Source organism: Pseudochaenichthys georgianus, chromosome 2 (assembly GCF_902827115.2).
Source record: "Pseudochaenichthys georgianus chromosome 2, fPseGeo1.2, whole genome shotgun sequence".
Lineage (NCBI taxonomy): Eukaryota > Metazoa > Chordata > Actinopteri > Perciformes > Channichthyidae > Pseudochaenichthys > Pseudochaenichthys georgianus.
In genome coordinates this window covers 11,568,566-11,593,836 of record NC_047504.1, presented here as the reverse complement: position 1 = coordinate 11,593,836, position 25,271 = coordinate 11,568,566, and the positions used below count along the sequence as shown (strand labels likewise).

At 44.9% G+C, this 25,271-nt stretch overlaps 1 protein-coding gene across 1 annotated transcript in view; it reads left to right on the top strand.

Moving 5' to 3' along the window:
• The window catches only part of mgat5 (alpha-1,6-mannosylglycoprotein 6-beta-N-acetylglucosaminyltransferase), an 81,988-nt gene that overhangs the window by 31,103 nt on the left and 25,614 nt on the right, over positions 1–25,271 (top strand). The window contains 6 exon segments of the mRNA XM_034096099.2: positions 1,209–1,425; positions 4,328–4,489; positions 6,176–6,345; positions 6,821–6,955; positions 14,093–14,226; positions 21,885–22,018. Of these exon segments, the coding sequence (XP_033951990.1) occupies positions 1,209–1,425; positions 4,328–4,489; positions 6,176–6,345; positions 6,821–6,955; positions 14,093–14,226; positions 21,885–22,018 (952 nt within the window).

Below are 25,271 nucleotides of genomic sequence, written 5' to 3'. Positions count from 1 at the left end.
GTGTGTGTGTGTGTGTGTGTGTGTGTGTGTGTGTGTGTGTGTGTGTGTGTGTGTGTGTGTGTGTGTGTGTGTGTGTGTGTGTGTGTGTGTGTGTGTGTGTGTGTGTGTGTGTGTGTGTGTGTGTGTGTGTGTGTGTGTGTGTGTGTGTGTGTGTGTGTGTGTGTGTGTGTGTGTGTGTGTGTGTGTGTGTGTGTGTGTGTGTGTGTGTGTGTGTGTGTGGGTGGGTGTGTCTTTCTCCCTTACACTATCTTAACCACAGTCCCTCACTCCCCTGTGTGTGTGTGTGTGTGTGTGTGTGTGTGTGGTTTCAGAAGGAGAGTGAACACACACACCTTGCCCGGAAGTGTTACAGAGAAATTTTTTGTGTCGTTGCTGAAAATGGAAAAAACCCTTCCCCTTATTCCTCTCTGTGGCGAGAGGAAGGAAACGAGGAAGAAGTTCAGAGAGAGAGAGAGAGACATCGGTTACATCCGAGGCTTTGTTTGCTTTAAGACCACTAAAAAGTCACGGGGAATCCAACCCACACACACACACACACACACACACACACACACACACACACACACACACACACACACACACACACACACACACACACACACACACACACACACACACACACACACACAGGGGAGTGAGGGACTGTGGTTAAGATAGTGTAAGGGAGAAAGACACACACACACACACACACACACACACACACACACACACACACACACACACACACACACACACACACACACAGGGGAGTGAGGGACTGTGGTTAAGATAGTGTAAGGGAGAAAGACACACACACACACACACATACACACACACATACACACACAGACACACACAGGGGAGTGAGGGACTGTGGTTAAGATAGTGTAAGGGAGAAAGACACACACACACACACACACACACACACACACACACACACACACACACACACACACACACACACACACACACACACAGGAGTGAGGGACTGTGGTTAAGATAGTGTAAGGGAGAAAGACACACACACACACACACACACACACACACACACACACACACACACACACACACAGGGGAGTGAGGGACTGTGGTTAAGATAGTGTAAGGGAGAAAGACACACACACACACACACACACACACACACACACACACACACACGGCATCAGACGATACAGATTCACACGGTACAGATAAACAAAAATAATACTGCAAGATTTGAAAAGATGAAGATGTCTTGGAAATAAACATGAAGGCTTTAATAAACACTTAATATTTAATTTAATGATCCGCTCGTGTCGGTGGGAATTGGTGTCGCCTTTCATCAAGTCAACGTTTGTCTCAGTTGAATTTAAAAGTGTGTTTTTTATTTGGTAGGTGGAGAACTGGTGTCCTCGCCTTCCCTGGAGGACAAAGACCCTGAATGAAGAAATAGACCGGAGGGGACAGGTGAGACGTTGTGTGTGTGTGTGTGTGTTTCTCCCTTACATTATCTTAGCCACAGTCCTTCACTCGTGTGTGTGTGTGTGTGTGTGTGTGTGTGTGTGTGTGTGTGTGTGTGTGTGTGTGTGTGTGTGTGTGTGTGTGTGTGTGTGTGTGTGTGTGTGTGTGTGTGTGTGTGTGTGTGTGTGTTTCTCCCTTACATTATCTTAGCCACAGTCCTTCACTCCTGTGTGTGTGTGTGTGTGTGACCTACATGTTTAAGTCCAATCATCCTGACACCAAAGAAAAAACCATTTAAAGGGATATTCAGTAAAAAAAAAAAAGCAGTATATTTTGTTTAAAATTCACCAAACTGGCAGCAAGGTGCAGGATATTCTCAGCAAATGAGCATGCTTGCTGTCAACATGCTTAGATAGCATAAAGGAGATCTGCAAAGCCAGAGTGACGGGACCTTGGGACAAATCTGGAATAATGATCTTCAATCCCTGCCAATGCGGCGGCTCAGTCCAATCCCACTTAGAGCGGCGCTCCGTCAGACCACTGAATCAATGTGAAGCATTGAGCATGCTTCATCCCCTCCCTGGCTGCATGCTACCCTGTGGCGGGGAGACGCCATTTGACAGGCTTTGGAGATTTTAATTCAGGCAGAGATTTTAATACGTCTGCAGAAGTGATTTCCTGTCATGGTGAAGGATGCTAATGCCCCCGCAGCAGCCTTGTTTCCGCCACCTTAGCAGCTGCTAATGGCGCTGTGGTTTCTCACTCGGGCTCTTCTGCTGTGAGCGAGTCCTTGGGATGAACCATTCCTCATATTTTCACCTCGTCACGCTGCGAGTGGAGTTCAGGATGTAAAGTGGAAGTCGTGGCTGACGGTAGCCTCAGTGTCATTTCCATATTCTGGATTACGTCACTGTGTTTCCTGAGTGAAGAGTATACTGTGTTACTCTCTTATCTCCTTATTTATCTTTCCTTCCTTTCCTTGTTTCCTCTCCACTCACTGTTTTCATATCCAAATGACTTCTCCTTTCCTTGTTTCCTCTCCTCTCACTGTTTCTATATCCAAATGACTTCTCCTTTCCTTGATTCCTCTCCTTTCACTGTTTTCATATCCAAATGACTTCTCCTTTCCTTGTTTCCTCTCCTCTCATTGTTTTCATATCCAAATGACTTCTCCTTTCCTTGTTTCCTCTCCTCTCACTGTTTTCATATCCAAATGACTTCTCCTTTTCTTGTTTCCTTTTCTCGCCTTTTCTCCTCTCCATTTGTTTCTTCTCCATATTTTTCCTCTTAATTTCCCTCTCTCCTTCCTTTCCTTGTTTCCTCTCCTCTCATTGTTTCTATATCCAAATGACTTATCCTTTCCTTGTTTCCTTTTCTCCTCGATTTGTTTCCTCTCCTTGTTTAATCCCCTTTTCCCGTTTCCTCTTTATGTGTCCTGCAGTATTTATTGTTCTGTTACCATAACTTCTCTAGTTTCTCCTCTCCTTATTTATTTCCCCCTCCTTGTTACCTCTTCAATGTCTCTCCTCTCTCCTTCCTTTCCTTGTTTCCTCTCCTCTCATTGTTTCCATATCCAGATTACCCTTTTCTCCTCTCCTCGATTTGTTTCCTCTCCTTCCTTTCCTTGTTTCCTCTCCTCATTGTTTCTTTATCCAAATGACTTATCCTTTCCTTGTTTCCTCTCCTTTCACCATTTTCATATCCAAATGACTTCTCCTTTCCTTGTTTCCCTTTCTCGCCTTTTCTCCTCTACTCCATTTTTTTCTCCTCCTTATTTATTTCCCCCTCCTTGTTACCTCTTCAATGTCCCTCTCTCCTCTCTCCTTTCTTTCCTTGTTTCCTCTCCTCTCATTGTTTCCATATCCAGATTATCCTTTTCTCATCTTTTCTCCTCTCCTCGATTTGTTTCCTCTCCTTCCTTTCCTTGTTTCCTCTCCCCTCATTGTTTCCATATCCAGATTATCCTTTTCTCACCTTTTCTCCTCTCCTTTCCTTGTTTCCTCTCCTTCCTTTCCTTGTTTCCTCTCCTTTCACTGTTTTCATATCCAAATGACTTCTCCTTTCCTTGTTTCCTTTTCTCGCCTTTTCTCCTCTCCTCTCATTGTTTCCTCTCCTTCCTTTCCTTGTTTCCTCTCCTCATTATTTATATATCCAAATGACTTTTCCTATCTCTCCTTCCTGTCCTGCAGTATGTATTGTTCTGTTACCTTAAACACAACGCCTCGTCCTCACAGCTTTTCCTCTGAGGATGAAGGTTTTTTAATCCCTTTTTCCCGGGCGAGATCTCCGACATATGCTCACTTGTTTGTGCCGTCAATAAATAATTTCCTCGGCAGATGTCCCTGGCAGTTCATCGTGGTTATAACCACACGGAGAGGCTGACAAACGGTGCGACATATTAAACTATCAACATTCATTCATGCACCTATTCATCTACAGATTCACCGCGGTGAGGCCTCCGACTCAGGCCGACATGTTGTCCTCGAGCAGAGGCTCTTAGTCGTATCGCTACAGCTCTTCTAGAAGGGTCTCCCTCCGAGAAATCTGCCATTTAGCCATTTGGAAAATCGATATTAAATTAGATTAGACACATTTTTAAACATCGCCAAAGGGTTACGTCATGGCAGCCGAAGAAAGAAGCCTAAAAGCACGCAACAGGATCGCAAGTTGAACATATTACAGTATTTTTAGATTCGATTAGATGTACGGCTTTAATATTATTATAGCGAGAGGCAACACCCTGTCCACGAGCAGCTCAAACTTCTATTAGCAACCCCCGCTTTAAATGTTCTTTTAGTCAAGTCTGTAAAGTTCTGACTGAGGGGTATTTCTTGTGGTTTGTGTTGAACTTGTGATGTCTCATTTTGTAAAGCACTTGTTGTATGAACATATATGTATCTGTGTGCAGGCGGAGGTGCGGACCAGTTTCGAGGAGCTTTACCGCGTCATGTCTGCGCGTGAGGAGTTCCGCTGGATGATGCTGAGGATCAAACGCATGGCCGATCCGTGGGTCAGCGCCATCCGCTCGTTGGCCAGCAAGCAGAACCTGGTCCCGCGCCGCAGGAAGAAGGTGGGCATCGAAATCAAGGGGGGTCTGGAAATGATGTTTGTAATCTCGAAAAATACGCTTTTGTGAGCTTGGCTGCATTGTAGGTTTAATGAAATTGTCACACATCATTAGTTTGAACTTCCCGGTGACTTTGGAAAGCTGAAGCACACGATTTCTGGAAAATAGGAAAAGTGTTTAAGGTAGAACTTCAGTCCAAGTGCATTAGTCGTGTTTAAATAATCTCCACATGCAACACGGAGAAGAATACATCAACAGCTTTGTTGTAGCTGCTAAGTATACGTCTTTGGTATCTTAGCTCGCCCTCCTTCTTCTTCCTCTATTCAGCAGTCTATAAATAATTAAGTGCTTTTGCCTCCAGATAATTTCAAAGCCAGGTCTTTATTTCAGCCGCTAATCTCTTTTGGCTATTAATCCGCACACATTAACCCTTCCCTGGCGTGCCGTGGGACCGTGGCTACAGCTGTCAACAATGAGAAATGCACCGGTCACTTCAAACAAAGCCGGCTATTACTTCCCACTCCTGCAGAGGAACACTGTGTCCCCCTTAGCTACTGAAAGCCTGTGTGTGTGTGTGTGTGTGTGTGTGTGTGTGGCACATGGAGGTAGAGGGCCCAAACAATAGGACTACTGTCGAACTCTGGACCACACACACACACACACACACACACACACACACACACACACACACACACACACACACACACACACACACACACACACACACACACACACACTCACACACTTGAGGAGATGCTCATTGACCTTGCACACTCAAAGTTGTTCGTGAGCGACTGATATGATGAGATAACGACTGAGATTTATGACTTGGTCCAAAGAAAGATCTCTGCTTGTGTTTCTGCATGAGCGCACACACACACACACACACACACACACACACACACACACACACACACACACACACACACACACACACACACACACACACACACACACACACACACACACACACACACACACACACACACACACACACACACACACTTTAAATTGAAATGAAGTCAATTTGGAATCATTTTTTAAGTGAATGTTCCCTTACCTTAACATAAAGTTGTATTTTAGGTCCATCCTTTTCAGGCTCTGGCTTCTCCTCGGGTTCCTCCTTCTCAGAGGCTGTGTGTGTGTGGGGGGGTGTGTGTGGGGGTGTGTGTGTTAAGTTTCCCTACTAAGATAAACATGTTTTTTTAAATCGAAACCAGTTGGGTGTGATTTATTATTTAAAAGGCAGTTTTTTTCTACACGTATCTGTGAAGGAATGGCACATTCAACACCCGTATCTGTATTTCCTCTTATCAAGTATGCACTATTCTTATCATGTTTCCATGGATTATTCCAGCAATAATCAACATTAGGACAGACTGTTTATTCTTCAGATACAGAGAAAGGGAAGTAGAAAAGCTACGTCAAGATATATTACACCTCAAAGGTTTTATTGTCATATGCACATAAGCTATCGTGGAGAAATGGCCAACAATGCAACATATATAATAAAATACAAAAATAAATGTCAATAGAATATGATATGTACAAGAACAGAATATGAAGTACATTAAAACCAAATTAAATATCGTTTATTGCGTTGATATCTATTTATATAAGTATATTGCAAGATGACAACATGAAGGTTTATCGGGGAATTTCTAATTTTCCTTTCCCTTCTTCTTCCAGGTCCTGGTGCATCTGGGCCTGCTGACCAAGGAGTCGGGCTTCAAAATCGCCGAAAACGCGTTCAGCGGAGGCCCGTTGGGCGAGCTGGTGCAGTGGAGCGACCTGATCACCACGCTGTATCTTCTGGGCCACGACGTCCGCATCTCCGCCTCTCTGGCCGAGCTCAAAGAGTCAGTAGTGCATCTGTGATATTCCTACTGCATGCAGGGGGTAATCATTATCTCATGTTGGCCCGAGACGAAGGTCCTAATACGTGACGTCAATGGAGCACTCTTTTGAACCTGAGCCAGCGATAATGATAATAATATTTAGCGATTGTTGTAAACCCAGATGTACGTCTGCACTGCACGTGCTTTAGGGCAGATATCAAACGCTCTGAGGGCCGCTTCAGGTGAGCCGCTTCAGTATCAAATAAGACACAAGTAATAAGAAAAAGAAGGCACTGTGGTCTTGGGATTGCTTTTTCTGAATGCTTTGTTTAAGTGTCTATAAAGTCTATACCATTCAAGTGTCCTACCCGTCTTTATAACCAGGGGCAGACAAATACAAGCTTGCCGTCGCTCTATAATCCCCCGGCTTTTGGAGGGAAATCTCCCCACGTTACGAGCTGCAGAATATAAAAAGTTGACTTTAATGTCTCCCCAGGATTATGCGCAAGGTCATGGGGAACAAGTCCAGCTGCCCGACCCAGGGTGATAAGGTGGTGGAGCTGATCTACATCGACATCGTGGGCCTAACGCAGTTCAAGAAGACGCTGGGGCCGTCCTGGGTGCATTACCAGTGAGTACATCTGCAAAGATACACCTGCTTCAGACATTAACATGTATAAAGTGTAACATTTCTGTATGAAAATGTCTAAAAAGGACAAGGCGGAAACCATATATATATTTTTTGACAATAAATTTACCGCGAATTAACCTTAAAAAATACATATTGTGTCAATCAAACCCCGCCCTTCACCTGTTGCTTGGCAAGCTTTGTCACTTTCAATCTCCTTCACGACGACTCAGTTCCAGCACAACCAGTTTTCTGCAGGTGACTATTTCGCAACTCCGAGCCAGTTTAATATCCTGCTCCGCAAAGCCTTTCCCATTATCTCCTACATTAATTCAGTAATGTGTACAGTTCCCTAACCTTGTGCTGCCGCTGCCAGCTGTGGTTTAAAAGCTTCCCTCGCCTGTGCAAAGGGCACCGGGTTGAGTCTTGTCTGGCTCTCGCTGAGACAATGAGTCTATTTTCTGCTCAGGCATTACCGCGATGTCCCAAAAGGCCGCTGCAGCGTCTGCAACGAGTCTGTTCTCCTCGTCTTGATTGCTCCGCTGAGGACCAAAGACTCGCCGGTTTGTTTTGAAAAAGCTCTCATCAGCTGACGGGAAAAGCGACAGGACAATAAGTCTGGAAACCCTAATGGCCGCTGATTCACCCCGTCTTGTCACCAGGTCTTGTTTGTCCGCGACATAACACCTTAAGCTGGTGCCCGGAGGAAATAGATTCAGCCTCAGCGCGATGCAACGTCCAGCTGCGGTTTCTGCATTATTTCTCCAAACCATTATCGAAAGCTTACTGTAAGTCCAACGTAATGTCACTGCTTTGTAAGGGAGGATGGAGATGTGGAACCTTATCAGTTTCCCAGCATCGCCTTTCTGCCAAAGTGTCTTTTACTCTCCGGTCAGTAAGTGGGAGGGGTGTGGTGCAGGTCGGGCTGTGCCATTAATCGTACGAAAACAACATAATCGAAAAAAACATAATCGAAAAAAACGATTATTTAGCTTTGCTCGGTCGTGACAGTGCACTGCAACATATTTGCATTTATTTATCATATTTAGTAGCTTGTTGAAGTGCGCTCCAAAAATATGTGTTGATCTTGTTTATTGGTATTTATTATTTTGATATTATTTATTTATACAAATATATAATTTATTTTATTTATTCGTTTTTCAGTTGAATTCTACGTTCAGGGTGATCAACAGTCAAACAGATACTGTTCAAATTATTATTCTAATTTGTTTTAAAGTTCAATAAATGGATGTTTTCAAAGTCAATGAATAATCGTATTTAATAATCGATCAATTATTGACGAAAATAAACGTGATTATGATTGTCGCCATAATCTCACAGCCCTAGCCCCGGGTTCAAACCCCACTGCAGTCAGCATGTCGTTGTGTCCCTGAGACGCTTCTCCCCAAATTGCTCCTGTGGGGATATTGAGTATGCTAACAAGTGACATGTAATGTAACTTAAGTCACATACGTTTATGCCCTGCGAATCCCTTTATGAAGACCTCGAGAGATATCTAATGCACTGAGAACGACAGATTTGGTTGCTTTAATTGTTCCTTTCTATCTGGTTCATTCTTTCACTTTAGGTACAGGGCATGTAAGGCCTGTTTGGGATGACTGTTTTTCGTTATTGCTGTTTTATGAAAATTCGCCGGGCTGTTGTTTTCTGGGTATAAGCTCGAAGCATCAGTCCTTTCATCCGATAACTGCATTAAGGGCTGCAGAAGATGTGTGTTCATGGTTATGGTTTTGATGCAAAAACGAAACCAGACACATAACAACTTAGTCATCAACTGCCTGTTTGATTTCACAATCTTTCTGCAAACGGTCACTTCCTCCCTTAGATTTGTGTCGGGATTTGATTACCCGCGACTTTTTCCCCCATTTTGTTTGTACAGCTAACGGCCACTAGGGAACCTCCTAAAGCTATGGATTTTACAGGTAAAATTAACCACCTTTAACGCTATGGGCTCTAGGACCGGTCCGCACCCGCCACCTTTAAGCGGCGGGCTCCAGGAGAAGCCCCTCACTGCAGTGCGCAGTACCTCAAGCCCCTCCTTCTCAACCTTTGAAGCAATGGCATGTGACTAAAGGCCCCTCCTGACTAACGGCCCCTCCTGACTAACGGCCCCTCCTGACTAACGGCCCCTCCTGACTAACGGCCCCTCCTGACTAACGGCCCCTCCTGACTAACGGCCCCTCCTGACTAACGGCCCCTCCTGACTAACGGCCCCTCCTTCTCAACCTTTGAGGCACGTGACTAACGGCCCCTCCTGACTAACGGCCCCTCCTGACTAACGGCCCCTCCTGACTAACGGCCCCTCCTGACTAACGGCCCCTCCTGACTAAAGGCCCCTCCTGACTAACGGCCCCTCCTGACTAACGGCCCCTCCTGACCAACGGCCCCTCCTGACTAACGGCCCCTCCTGACTAACGGCCCCTCCTGACTAACGGCCCCTCCTGACTAACGGCCCCTCCTGACTAACGGCCCCTCCTGACTAACGGCCCCTCCTGACTAACGGCCCCTCCTGACTAACGGCCCCTCCTTCTCAACCTTTGAGGCACGTGACTAACGGCCCCTCCTGACTAACGGCCCCTCCTGACTAACGGCCCCTCCTGACTAACGGCCCCTCCTGACTAACGGCCCCTCCTGACTAAAGGCCCCTCCTGACTAACGGCCCCTCCTGACCAACGGCCCCTCCTGACCAACGGCCCCTCCTGACTAACGGCCCCTCCTGACTAACGGCCCCTCCTGACTAACGGCCCCTCCTGACTAACGGCCCCTCCTGACTAACGGCCCCTCCTGACTAACGGCCCCTCCTGACTAACGGCCCCTCCTTCTCAACCTTTGAGGCACGTGACTAACGGCCCCTCCTGACTAACGGCCCCTCCTGACTAACGGCCCCTCCTGACTAACGGCCCCTCCTGACTAACGGCCCCTCCTGACTAACGGCCCCTCCTTCTCAACCTTTGAGGCACGTGACTAACGGCCCCTCCTGACTAACGGCCCCTCCTGACTAACGGCCCCTCCTGACTAACGGCCCCTCCTGACTAACGGCCCCTCCTGACTAACGGCCCCTCCTGACTAACGGCCCCTCCTTCTCAACCTTTGAGGCACGTGACGAGCTTCACAGTTCTGTTCTGTTAATCATAGCGTCAGAGTATTAACTATTTTAACATATTAATATATATTAATATATATATATATAATGATACCAATGATGATGGCGAGTGATCTGTCACCATGGCAACGGCATTTAAAAATGTAAAACTCAAATTAAACACATTAACAGCCTTCAAAGCATATTTTAATGTCTATTTGCATGTTAATTGCATCAATTATTTCAGTTATGACTTCAAGAAAGGGCCTTCATTTGTTTTGTTTTTTAACTTTTTAATTTTAATTTAATTTTACGTGCCTCAAAGGTTGAGAAGGAGGGGCTTGAGGTACTGCGCACTGCAGTGAGGGGTACTACGGCTCCAGCGTAGTACCCCTCACTGCAGTGCGCAGTACCTCAAGCCCCTCCTTAGCCCCAATGTAGCTGCGGCGGCTTATATGCAGGTGCGCTTTATAGTCCGAAAAGTACGGTAATCACACTGGCATTTGTTCACCCAAAGGTTACAATGATGACCGTGAAAGATTCACCGTTTAAAATGTTTACGTTAATGTGGTATTGAACACAGTGAAACCGGAAAATGTCCATATTTTCGAGGCTGGGAAACGCCGCTTTCCGTCATGGTTGCCTTAATAATTAATGTTTGATTGAATATCATAATAGTTTGTCATTATGTTCCTGCTAGCTGCAAACAAGAACGAGCTTATCAGTTTCATAGGTGTTCATTTAATCTTTGATATTAAAGGATAACAACTCGGGTTGAAGTCTATCAAGTGGAGCGCATTGTTAGAGACGAAACAATGCTGTGTTTGATTTTCCTGTCAAATCTAAATTGCTTCTTCATGCACTTCAAACACAAGCTGCTAATATTGTATTTTAGCAAGTCACCGTGAGTTAAAAAAACAACAAAACTATCCTGTTATTTATTAATTCCTCTATTTTTCATCACACGTTTTACAGATACAATAAATAATGTAATATAATCCTGGTAAAAAACATCTGTTCTTAAACACAGGAGAGAAAGAAAATCGATAGAACTTGGATCCCTAGTATTATTTTTGACTGTTGACTGGATGAAACCAGCAGTAAAATAATCAGTAACATATTTTAGTGTGTCTTCCCTCAACTCATGGTGTCCTTGTGAGTTTCATTTTTAATAAAACCACATCATTAACTCAAATCTGTTTTCATGCAGCTTTTAGGTTTAGCCTCAGGGTCAAGCAGACAAACAAACCCTCAGATGGGAATTTTTGTAATAATTTACCTGATATCCCGGTTTTTTCTCATGACCCACATACGAACGTTTTATTTATTGCCAATCCCACCTGGGAGATAATCATAGCAGGCGAGAAAGCTATCATTTACAACGGCTATTAATCCACTTGAGATCACCGGAAGGCAGTTACATTATCGTTAAATTACACATTCACACAGAGAGGGCAAAAGTACACACATCCTTTACTCAAGTAGAAGTACAGATACTCGTGTTTAAAAATACTCTGGTGAAAGTAGAAGTACTGACTAAACCTCTTTACTCAAGTAAAAGTAAAGAACTTTGAAATGTACTTCAGTAAAAAGTACCCATAACTAGCAGCTGTTTTAAAGAGTACCTGACCTCCCTTTATATTAATAGAACAATAATGTCATTGTTAGCTAATGAGATAAGTAGAAAGTACAGGTATTTGAGTTCAACATGTAAGAAGTAGAAAGTACAGGTATTTGAGTTCAACATGTAAGAAGTAGAAAGTACAGGTATTTGAGTTCAACATGTAAGAAGTAGAAAGTACAGGTATTTGAGTTCAACATGTGAGAAGTAGAAAGTACAGGTATTTGAGTTCAACATGTGAGAAGTAGAAAGTACAGGTATTTGAGTTCAACATGTAAGAAGTAGAAAGTACAGGTATTTGGGTTCAACATGTAAGAAGTAGAAAGTACAGGTATTTGGGTTCAACATGTAAGAAGTAGAAAGTACAGGTATTTGTGTTCAACATGTAAGAAGTAGAAAGTACAGGTATTTGGGTTCAACATGTAAGAAGTAGAAAGTACAGGTATTTGGGTTCAACATGTAAGAAGTAGAAAGTACAGGTATTTGGGTTCAACATGTGAGAAGTAGAAAGTACAGGTATTTGAGTTCAACATGTAAGAAGTAGAAAGTACAGGTATTTGGGTTCAACATGTGAGAAGTAGAAAGTACAGGTATTTGGGTTCAACATGTGAGAAGTAGAAAGTACAGGTATTTGGGTTCAACATGTGAGAAGTAGAAAGTACAGGTATTTGGGTTCAACATGTAAGAAGTAGAAAGTACAGGTATTTGGGTTCAACATGTAAGAAGTAGAAAGTACAGGTATTTGGGTTCAACATGTGAGAAGTAGAAAGTACAGGTATTTGAGTTCAACATGTAAGAAGTAGAAAGTACATGTATTTGTGTTCAACATGTAAGATGTAAAAGTCAAAAGTCATCGTGGAGTAAAGTACTGATACCAGAAACTAAGTATTTGTACTGCACTACTTCCCACCTCTGCTTTCACAACATCCTCACTCTCGGTTGTGATACTACAGAAAGTGTTACTGAGTGCACTCTTGTTGAGTTTGAGTCCCGTCACGTTTTGACGCCCACTGACAACTCACCGGATCCCGAACAGGAACTGAAAGCCTCCCTGCGGCCATATTTACATCCTTTAATGGCTCCAGCAGCCCCATCTGTTGAGGTTTCATCTACCGGGCACAGATGAGGGTTGTTTCTCTCCAGAGTGAGAGGATATGGCATGTGGGCTTGTTGTTGTTGTTGTTGTTGTTGTTGATGTTGTTCTGCTTTTCTGTGTTAAGTTTCCCTTCTGGTGAGACTCCTCGCTGCTCTCCCAGGGCCTCGAACAGTTCAGCTGCCTGGGCGGAGAGACAAGCGCTGAGAAGCAGAGGAAGGGAGGACTTTTGTGTGTGTGTGTGTGTGTGTGTGTGTGTGTGTGTGTGGTGTGTGTGTGTGTGTGTGTGTGTGTGTGTGTGTGTGTGTGTGTGTGTGTGTGTGTGTGTGTGTGTGTGTGTGTGTGTGTGTGTGTGTGTGTGTGTGTGTGTGTGTGTGTGTGTGTGTGTGTGTGTGTGTGTGTGTGTGTGTGTGTGTGTGTGTGTGTGTGTGTGTGTGTGTGTGTGTGTGTGTGTGTGTGTGTGTGTGTGTGTGTGTGTGTGTGTGTGTGTGTGTGTGTGTGTGTGTGTGTGTGTGTGTGTGTGTGACCCGGCAGAGGGAAGACTGAAGAGTGTGTGTGGAAAATATCACGTTGTGTATTCAACAGAGAGGGATAGATTTAGTAATTTGTTGCCATGCCAACAGCTTTATATATATTGGATTTCATTCATTGGTCCTTTGTCGTCCTTATAGAAAAATACAAAACCGTGAAAGACAAACGAGACGTAATCCAGCATCTAGAGAAGAAGAAGAAGTGAGCAACAAAGAGGGAGTTAGTGAATGCAGAGTGTGAGATTTTAAGGTCAAGGGCTGTTCTCTGCATATATCTCATTCCCTCTGCCGGTTGTGCTCTAATTAATCCTCTGCCGTGACCTTTGAGTCGGACACGATGTTCATTCACAGCCTCTCTCCTCCACAGGATAATACTCTCTCTCTGGATCTCTGTGTGTCCATACCGCATCGTGTTACTACTTTCAATATGAAATACAATACATATCGCCTCTACTGGGACATGTCTCCATGCTTTAATGTTCAAAAAGCTCTTTATTTTTCTCATACTGCCTGTGCTGCAGCACCTCTTTTCACCCTCTGTCTGAAACCAGAGCCCAGTCTGCTCCGATTGGTTAGCTGGCCGGCTCTGTTGTGATTGGTCAACCGCTTAGAGATGTCCCGCCCCTTTTCCTATCACGTGCAATGTGTCAGAGCGCTAGCCAACAGAAGCGAGTGTTACGTTGTGATCTTACATTACTGCTACTAAAGTGAAATATCTGCGTGCTTTGTCCGCCTCTAGATCTGAATGCTTAGCAGATTATAAACCGTGCTTCTCCTCGTCTTTGTGTCCCAGGTGCATGCTGCGGGTGTTGGATTCGTTCGGGACGGAACCAGAGTTTAACCACGCCCACTACGCCCAGGCCAAAGGTCACAAGACGCCGTGGGGGAAGTGGAACCTGAACCCACAGCAGTTCAACACCATGTTCCGTGAGTCTGCAGGACGACACACACACACACACACACACACACACACACACACACACACACACACACACACACACACACACACACACACACACACACACACACACACACACACACACACACACACACACACACAGTCCCGACACAAAAGTGCACCAGCTTTAGATCTGACGGTTTAAAAACAGGCCATTTGGCTCGAAGAAGACCTGAGTGCATGCGATGAAAGAACATTTCCTGTTGATCCGTCTAAAAATACAGAACGTACCCGACGCACCCCTTTCTATCCACTCCCTGTTTTCTCCTCTGTTTCATTTAAGGTCGAGTTGCCAAACATGCAATATAAATCACTTCCATGCTCATTACAGCCTTGGCTCGCTCTCCTATGTCCTCAGTTCCAGTTGAGTTTTTTATTGCTGGGAATAAAACGTTTGCGGCATAAAAGAAAATGCTGCTAATGGTCAGGCCGATTAACGGAGAGTACGAGGGCGGCTCTCTTGAATTTAGAGTGATTATAAATGTAGCACGATGGGGTTTTATTCCTCTGTGGGGCGGGTGAGTGGCGGCGGCGCAGCAGAGCTAACCCCCCGAGGTTTTGACCTTTTCCCCGTGGCTAAGAGAGAGTGAAATGTTACCCTGCTGGAGAGGTGAGGCCTGGTGCTATCCAGAAGGCCGCGGTGCCTGAATGGCACCTTTGTCCGCTGAAGGGTTTGTCTTTCTCACAGCACACTGTTGCTTTTGCACCAAGTCCAGCTAGGAGTCGCCGGGTTAGATGATATCGCGGCTGAAACAAGTGCACAGTGGTTTGGCCGAGTGTCGGTGGCATCACTAACAGCCTCCAGAGACTTTACTTTCTCTACGTTGTGCTGCCTTGCCTGCAGGCTGGAGAGGAGCATGTGTACCAAACAGGGTTACTTTCCACCTCCGAGGATCCTGCTCAGATTGGCCATTGTTATGAGATTGTGCGCTAATATTAGTTGCACGTTGACAACAGTGGTGTGTGTTTCTGAGCGGGTGCTTCTGTCAGATTTGATTTACAACAGGTGGATTTCACAGCTTTAAGACATGTTACCAAAGATGGCAAAAGTACACACATCCTTTACTCAAGTAGAAGTACAGATACTCGTGTTTAAAAGTGAAGTACTGACTAAACTTCTTTACTCAAGTGAAAGTAAAGAACTTTGAAATGTACAGGTATTTGTGTTCAACATGTGAGAAGTAGAAAGTACAGGTATTTGTGTTCAACATGTGAGAAGTAGAAAGTACAGGTATTTGGGTTCAACATGTGAGAAGTAGAAAGTACAGGTATTTGGGTTCAACATGTAAGAAGTAGAAAGTACAGGTATTTGGGTTCAACATGTGAGAAGTAGAAAGTACAGGTATTTGGGTTCAACATGTAAGAAGTAGAAAGTACAGGTATTTGGGTTCAACATGTAGGAAGTAGAAAGTACAGGTATTTGGGTTCAACATGTAAGAAGTAGAAAGTACAGGTATTTGAGTTCAACATGTGAGAAGTAGAAAGTACAGGTATTTGTATTCAACATGTGAGAAGTAGAAAGTACAGGTATTTGGGTTCAACATGTAAGAAGTAGAAAGTACAGGTATTTGTGTTCAACGTGTAAGAAGTAGAAAGTACAGGTATTTGAGTTCAACATGTAAGAAGTAGAAAGTACAGGTATTTGGGTTCAACATGTAAGAAGTAGAAAGTACAGGTATTTGTGTTCAACATGTAAGAAGTAGAAAGTACAGGTATTTGTGTTCAACATGTAAGAAGTAGAAAGTACAGGTATTTGTGTTTAACATGTAAGAAGTAGAAAGTACAGGTATTTGAGTTCAACATGTAAGAAGTAGAAAGTACAGGTATTTGGGTTCAACATGTAAGAAGTAGAAAGTACAGGTATTTGAGTTCAACATGTGAGAAGTAGAAAGTACAGGTATTTGTATTCAACATGTAAGAAGTAGAAAGTACAGGTACTGGTTCAACATGTGAGAAGTCAAAGTCAAAAGTCGTCAGAAGAATAAGTAGTGGAGTAAAGTATTGATACCAGAAATATTTACTTAAGTACAGTAACAAAGTATGTGTACTCCACTACTTCCCACCTCTGACAATAACCTATATAACACACTACAGGAAAGGGAAGACTCCAAAAAACATAATAAGGCCTCTTTAAGATTTATAACTGGATAACATTAAATTCTTAATTAACAATGTACAAATACCTTCTAGATAATATACAATACAATGTTATTTACTTTCCCTGGTGTTTAAATGAGATTATACCTCATTAACTGAACGTCGATTTAACAATAGACAAATCAGGTGCTAGTATTTAATCGATCCCATCTTTTGATTGGTCCATTTGTTACGATTAGACCCGGCTCTATAAATCATGGGTCGGAGGAATTGGGAGTGTGTGGCCTCTAGCCAATAAGACGAGACGAGACCAAATTGTCCTCATTAATCTATTTCAGAGTCGTGAGCGCAGCGGTGTTATGGGATGTACAGTTTGCGTTTCAATGGGCTGCCATCTCAGTTAAAGTCATTTATAATCAAGAATACTTGCAAATATAATAAGATACCTTTTCATTATGCATTTAATCAGCTGAAAAAACCAGTTTTGCATCACCGATAACCTTGGTGTTGGGATGACTAGATATATCCAGACTTTTTAAATCAAATTATTTTTCGAACATGTCTCTGAATAATCCCTCTGGTTTCTTTTAAACCCTTTCTGCCGTGTGTATTCCCGACGCTTAATCTCTTACAGAAATGATGATTAATACGGGTCAGAGGTCGAGCACAGCAGATAGTATTTATCTTTGAGGCATTGCCAACTATGTAATCGACCCTGAAGTCTGCAGATAGATAATGTCGCTGGCACACCCGCCCACTACAGGTTATCTCTATTTTCCATCCGCTTGGGATCAATCGGCTGTTGTCTCCGTCTGCGTCTCCAGCACACCTTGCTCACAAAGCCAAACAGATACTTTATACAACACCTCCAATAGGAAATGTGATGTAATTCATATCATTACAATCACATTATAATAGACATTTACTCAATGAAAGGATAAAAAGGGCGTTTATTTATTATTGCAAATCCATGATTACACTGTAGTATACACTACGATTGAACACATCAACACATACAATATTGGACAATACATTGAAAAGGGAAGGTACATGTATTCAAGGCACGGCTCGGGAAGGTTGGAGACCTGCTCCTCAACATCGACGGTTCCCTCATCTCCGCATCCCCTCAGGTCCGCAACCTTGGCGTTGTCTTGGATTCAACCCTCATTTCAAAACCACATCAAGTCCGTTTCAAAATCAGCCTTCTTCCACCTCGGAAATATTTCAAGACCCCGGCCATCGCTGTCCGACTCTGTTCTGAGAAGCTGATGCATCGTTTCATTACCTCACGCCTGGACTACTGGGGTTCCCAGCAAAACCCTGAACCGGCTCCAGTACACACAGAACTCAGCTGCCAGGGTCCTCACACGCACCAAGCCCTGGGAGCACATCACCCCCACTCTCTCCAACCTCCACTGGCTCCCGGTCGAGTCCCTCCTCACCTACAAGCCCCTCCATGCCCTCTCCCCTCAGTCCCTCACAGATCTCCTCCACCCCCCGTCCCGCACCCTTCCATCCTCAGACTCCGGCCTGCTCTCCATTCCCCATTCACGCCTCCGCACCTTCGGGGGCCGTGCCTTCAGTGTCGCTGCCCCCCCCCCTCTGGAACTCCCTCCCTGCAGAAATCCGCAATGCCCCTGCTCTCAACATTTTCAAATCAACCCTTAAAACTCATCTGTTCAACATCGCCTTCCAACAATAACTTACTCAAGGCGCTATATACATTCAAGTTATTATTATTCATGGTGTCGGAAAACCACACGTATTTGTTGAGAACGAGATGCAAAAAGCGAATGAAATGCAGACTAATGGATTTCAAGATGCTGCCCTACGTGTACTTTAAACATCGCTATGAATTCAGTGTTTTGTAGGGAAACGCAGGTGCAGAGAAGAACATCTAGTTTTAGTTTAGTCAATTTATTGAACATGTCAGAAGCAAAAAAATATAACGATAATATCTATATATATATATATTCTCTTTTTTTCACTTCTTCACAAAGTACCAAAAAATAAATAAATAATAATTTTCAGATAGTCTCTGTTCATGTTCAACAGGGGCAAGAAGAAACTTAAAAATACTTTTCTGGTCCTCCCCCCTCTAACATATATTTTTCTTATAAAACATTAGGTCATCGTCACCTGACCCTTTAACATTTACCTGCGTGTGCTCCGTTATCCCAGCAGGCGGGCGGGGGGGGGGGGAAGTGATGAAGTTATTTTGCTGTAATTGCATTTGAAACCTTGCTTTGATCGATTGCAGAGGATTATCATAAAATAATGTCAGCTGGAAAAGCTGTAGAAAAACACACTATGACCATTTTCCCTATATCAACAGCGATTAGTGTTTAACTAGCGAGTCACAACCCCTAATCCAAGTGAGACCGATCCAGCCTCCAACGCATCAACAATACGCAGCAATAATTACATACTATAACGCAGTGTGTGCAGTATTTAATCATGTGTTTCCAACATGCATTTCCCCTTCAGGCCCGACGAGGTCTTTGATGTTCAAAGTGCTGGAGAGCTTGCTGCTGACGGTGCATGTTCTCCAGTCTGAAACCTGCAGTATTAAAGCAAGTGTTGGGCCAACATTCATCACATATTGCTTCTGCGTGGCGCGGGTAGCGATGTGTGTCTGAGTCAGTCAGACTGTCCCTCTCATCCTGTCAAGAGGACATATCCTAACCCACATTTCTCGTACCTCCTCTCACCTTCACCGCTCCAATATTGACGGCGACAAAGCAGCTGCTCCGCTGCAGTTCGATAGCTAATAGCCAATGAAGCTGTGGCACGCCGGGTGACATTTTGAGTGGCGGCTCTAGTGGGAGAGGAGGCATCTGTTGCCAAATGCATCGAGAGGGCCGAGCAGTAATTAACAGCCGGTCCTGTTTCTCTCTCCCTACTCGCTGCCGTCAGAATTACATCTCCGTTAGTAGCCACCGCCGGAGCGTTTCCTCGAGCTACGGCTGCAACCAACACGTGTTTTCATTCCAGATCGATCTTAATGAAAACCCTCGTTTCAGGCTAAATAACAGCCCGGCGTTCAGAGCTAATCTGTTTTGAAGTGACACACAAAAGTTCCGCTTGATTGATTAACCAATTAATAATAATACACTTTATTTATATAGCGCCTTTCATGCTTGACACAGCCCAAAGTGCTTCACAGAGTATGACGACAAACAAATGAGGAACATACGTAATGTAAAATCAAAAAGATAGGTCTTTTCAAAATAGCACTTGTTGTAGACTCCACGCCTCTCTTCTTGACACCGCACACAGATCTGGTGATATCTTCATAACTCCCACATCCCTGTCGTCGCCTACACACGCGACCAAAGCGAACTCTTACGGCGGGTAAGCGGTTCCTCTGTGCATCGTAGCGCCGGGAATTGAACAGGAATTCCACATTGAAACGTTTTGAAACCGGAGACGTGTCATCACATGTTGAGGTAGTGGGACACCGCCTGTCTGGCTCTGAGCCCGGAGAAAGCGTACACACATACGACGTGTCTCGACATGCACCGAGAGGAGACTTCAGAGGGTCAAATATGCAGCCACGTGTGATAAGCATCCATTACTGAACTGGTGGAAACTTGTGTTGTGATGACCGACTGCAAAGGACTTCTTCTGTTTTTAAATCGATGGAGGGAAAACGAGCCGACACATTTCTGTCTATACTTGCAGCGAGGCTCATTAACTCTGCATAGCACGTTGCTTTCTTTTTACGTTTGCCCAAAGACATTAAAACCGGAGCCAATATGTGTTCTGCCTGGGGAGATGGAGAACAGCCAACGCCCTGATAACACCATTAACAATATCAGCGGGACTACTTTCTCATTACTCTCACAGTAGGTGATTGTTCCTGTTGGATTTACCATGTTTAAATGTCACTTCCTCGTCTGTCTCTCTGCCATTACGTCATGCTTCATCCCGTGTTCATATTACATAAGAGCCTCTGCTGCCGAAACCCTGATTCATGCATCCATCATATCACCTCACAAACCTGCTGCCCCACCACGCCCCTTTCCCCCTGCCTCACAAACCTGCTGCACCACCACACCCCTTCCCGCTGCCTCACAAACCTGCTGCCCCACCACGCCCCTTTCCCCCTGCCTCACAAACCTGCTGCACCACCACACCCCTTCCCGCTGCCTCACAAACCTGCTGCACCACCACACCCCTTCCCGCTGCCTCACAAACCTGCTGCCCCACCACACCCCTTCCCGCTGCCTCACAGACCGGCTGCACCACTACGCCCCTTCCTGCTGCCTCACAAACCTGCTGCCCCACCACACCCCTTCCCGCTGCCTCACAGACCGGCTGCACCACTACGCCCCTTCCCGCTGCCTCACAGACCGGCTGCACCACCACACCCCTTTCCCCCTGCCTCACAGACCTGCTGCCCCACCACACCCCTTCCCGCTGCCTCACAGACCGGCTGCCCCACCACACCCCTTCCTGCTGCCTCACAAACCTGCTGCACCCCTTCCCGCTGCCTCCGCTCATCAGAAGCCAACCTCCTATTTGACTTTAACTATTTATTTGTTGTTCCTTCCTTTTCTTTTCTCTTCACCATATCTGTAAAGCGTCTTTGAGCACCTGTAAAAGCGCTAACAAATTAAATCTATTATTATTATAAGTCCAGAGGATATTTGCTGTGGGTTTGTGTTTGAATAACGGCTGCAGGATTTGGAAAGTACGAGTAATTGCGGTTATCTTGACTGGTTATATCCGATCGATGTTACATTATACACATCAATATTGAACATATGTTACAATTTGTGTGTTAAAATAATCTCTTTTTCAAGTCAATAATTATCTGAAGCATCACGATATGTCATTCAGATATTGTCACATGTTTTTCATTCTCCGGAAATGGCACACATTTCGATAAAATTCAGATTATTTGATAACCCCTAGTTTGCTTTCAGTGTAATAAAGAAAAGGCTTGAAAGCACCTCAGCGTGCAGCCTTTTCCCTGACACTGACCTTAATGTGAGTAGTAGTAAATGTAGTTCACTCTGACCACATCTGTTCCCCCGCGGCTCGAGCAGAAGCCACGACACCTCGCCGCCTGTTCCCTTCGCATTAAGGGCTTATTACAGTCTGCTTGTACTACTTCTAAATTACATAATTAAGCGTCTTTACATGCGCCCGATCCCTTCACTTCAAACCCTCGTCTTCACATTTGTTTTACGCGGCAGATGGCTGCGAGGCCGAGAGCTGCCGGCGTCACACTTGACCTGCTCATCATGTTGTTTCCATAGCAACTATCACCGGCCAATATGGAAAGGGAGGGAACAGAAACAACACTGTGCAGCTGTTCCGCTTAGAAATATGATGTGTGCCTTTATCTGGATACGCAGCCACGTGTGCGAGATTTACGTGATGCATTATATTTCACGCATAAATTAATTGTATTCCCACATCTTCTCTTCTGGTCGTTTCCTCGGGCCCTTTGAGAGTCCTTAAACGCCCGCAGTGCTGATATTTATTTAGGTTTTATATTTGTGTTTTTCTGTTTCTGCAGCTCACACCCCCGACAACAGTTTCCTGGGCTTCGTGGTGGAGCAGCACCTCAACGCCAGCGACATCCGGCACATCGACGAGGTCAAGAGACAGAACCAGTCGCTGGTTTACGGCAAAGTGGACAACTTCTGGAAGGTATTTAAATCTTTATTACAGGGGACCGATTATGCAAAATCCTCTTCTTCATGTCTCTCCTACATCAACATGTGTCCCCTCTTCTTCATGTCTCTTCTACATCAACATGTGTCCCCTCTTCCTCATGTCTCTTCCACATCAACATGTGTCCCCTCTTCTTCATGTCTCTCCTACATCAACATGTGTCCTCTCTTCTTCATGTCTCTTCTACATCAACATGTGTCCCCTCCTCTTCATGTCTCTTCTACATCAACATGTGTCCCCTCTTCTTCATGTCTCTTCTACATCAACATGTGTCCCCTCTTCCTCATGTCTCTTCCACATCAGCATGTGTCCCCTCTTCTTCATGTCTCTTCCACATCAACATGTGTCCCCTCCTCTTCATGTCTCTTCTACATCAACATGTGTCCCCTCCTCTTCATGTCTCTTCTACATCAACATGTGTCCCCTCTTCTTCATGTCTCTTCTACATCAACATGTGTCCCCTCTTCTTCATGTCTCTTCCACATCAACATGTGTCCCCTCCTCTTCATGTCTCTTCTACATCAACATGTGTCCCCTCTTCTTCATGTCTCTTCCACATCAACATGTGTCCCCTCTTCTCCATGTCTCTTCTACATCAACATGTGTCCCCTCTTCTTCATGTCTCTTCCACATCAACATGTGTCCCCTCTTCTTCATGTCTCTTCTACATCAACATGTGTCCCCTCTTCTCCATGTCTCTTCTACATCAACATGTGTCCCCTCTTCTTCATGTCTCTTCTACATCAACATGTGTCCCCTCTTCTTCATGTCTCTCCTACATCAACATGTGTCCCCTCTTCTCCATGTCTCTTCTACATCAACATGTGTCCCCTCTTCTCCATGTCTCTTCTACATCAACATGTGTCCCCTCTTCTTCATGTCTCTTCTACATCAACATGTGTCCCCTCTTCTCCATGTCTCTTCTACATCAACATGTGTCCCCTCTTCTTCACGTCTCTTCTACATCAACATGTGTCCCCTCTTCTCCATGTCTCTTCTACATCAACATGTGTCCCCTCTTCTTCACGTCTCTTCTACATCAACATGTGTCCCCTCTTCTTCATGTCTCTTCTACTTCTGAAGTAACAGACAGAGAATCAGCACTTTGGAAACAGGGCTGAAACGGAGGGGATTATGGGTAATGCTGCAATGATCTGTTTGGTGTTTCAGCCAATCAGAGACAGGCTCTGGATATATCTGAGACCTGTGATATCTTGATGAAGAACAGTTTAATAGGGGACCTTTACATTTGCACACATGCACAAGACGTTGTTGTGTCAGAGTGGGGAAGTGAGATATTATCACGGCTCTGATACACACTTTTTAAAATCCCCATAACCCCTGTGTGTGTGTGTGTGTGTGTGTGTGTGTGTGTGTGTGTGTGTGTGTGTGTGTGTGTGTGTGTGTGTGTGTGTGTGTGTGTGTGTGTGTGTGTGTGTGTGTGTGTGTGTGTGTGTGTGTGTGTGTGTGTGTGTGTGTGTGTGTGTGTGTGTGTGTGTGTGTGTGTGTGTGTGTGTGTGTGTGTGATGAAAGGAATAGGAATAACCCTCTGAGACTCTGCAGTGAAACTCTTTGAACGACCTTGGGTAAAAGTTTCACAGGAAAGTTAATAACAGTCTGGAATCGTCTTCTCCGTGAAGTTTTTAACATATTCAAATACATGCTCGCACTGCGGCACGGAGACCGAGGATTACTGTGTCCTAGACAAAGAGGACTCGGAGAGATTTGCTCGTTGTTTGGCACGCCATGGATGTTGGATTGGATTACTGCCGGAGCTTTGATGAGCTTTCATTCGACACCATGTATGTTTCCGAGTGGGTCCAGTAAGAGAGGGGAGAAGTGTCTTCATGTAGCATGCCTGTAGCGCGAAGGCCTTCTCACATCAAAGATAAAGCAGCGTGGGATTATATAATGAAGCCAACATGACTGACTTATCTTACTGTTCGCTCCACGTGCTTTACATCAGAGATACAGGGTCGCTCACTTTCACATGTCTGTCCCCTTGTTGATGTTAGCTGCAGTGTATCAAGTTGAACTAACAAAGTACCCTATTGCATTGCTACTCCAATGCACTGTCCTTTCACATATGTCTATACAGCTGGCGAGTGTCAAAACATATATTTCCTGCACCAGTTTGGTCAAAACCCCAACTTTAAAGTCCTTTAGGCTATTGAGCTTTTTGGAGTCGTCCCTTTCCTGTAGTGGACCTTTGTGAACGTTAATGCATGTTAACATGTCACAAATATGAACCTGAAAAAGAGCATAATACGGCCCTTTAAGTCAATCAATCAACAACTATTAATCCCGCAAGGGGCAGTTGGTTATGAGCAGCAGCTTATGTCATGAACACAGGCAGGAACATAACACACAGACACACCCGGAGCACAGATGTGGATCATCCCAATTTACACTATGAATAGTTCATAGCAGGGGTCGGCAACCTTTATGATATGAAGTGCCATTTCAAACGATCGGGAATTATCAACGGGGGGGGGGGGTTGAGGAGCTTGACGCTCGTCAACTATCAACAGGAGGGCGGGGGAGGGAGAGAATGAGAGAGGGAGAGAGAGAGAGAGAGAGGTGGATGGTAGAGCGACAGTGAGGGAACGTGTGTATGTTTCTTGAAGTGAAACGAGGAAGCAGAAAACGCCCTCCCAAGAAGAGCTCGCCTCTCTCCAGTCATTGAACCTGAAGTTGTTGCTTCTGCCCTCCTCGACTACGGTCTGGGAGCCGACAGGAAGTTCGACACACAGACGGCCAGTCCGCCCCTGTGTAGCATATTATTTCGATGAGAGACGAGCAGATCGCCACCGGGCTTTCAAGACACAGCCACGCAAACACTGCGGCATGTGTCCAGCTCCTTGTGGGTACTGCACTTAGTGAAGTGCTTTCCTCTGCGGTGAGACGATCAGCACCACGGAGGGAAGCGGCAGAAAGTCGCCTGGAGATAAAGACAGCGGGGCTGCGTTGCGTGCATGGCTTCCTTCTGCAGGTAACGGGGAGACGCGCTCTGGCGGCGGTCTCGTTCAGGATCCGAAAATACCATTTAAATATTTTGCACACTTATTCCACTTATTGCTAGTGCGCCACTGGTTACGGTTGCCGACCTCTGGTTCATAGCATCACAATAATAAATAAATAAATAATCTGGCCTGACGGAGAAAGAGTTCAAGTGATCAGAATCAGTCATTGTAAGCTCTTTCTTCACAATATGTAACCGTTTAGGATG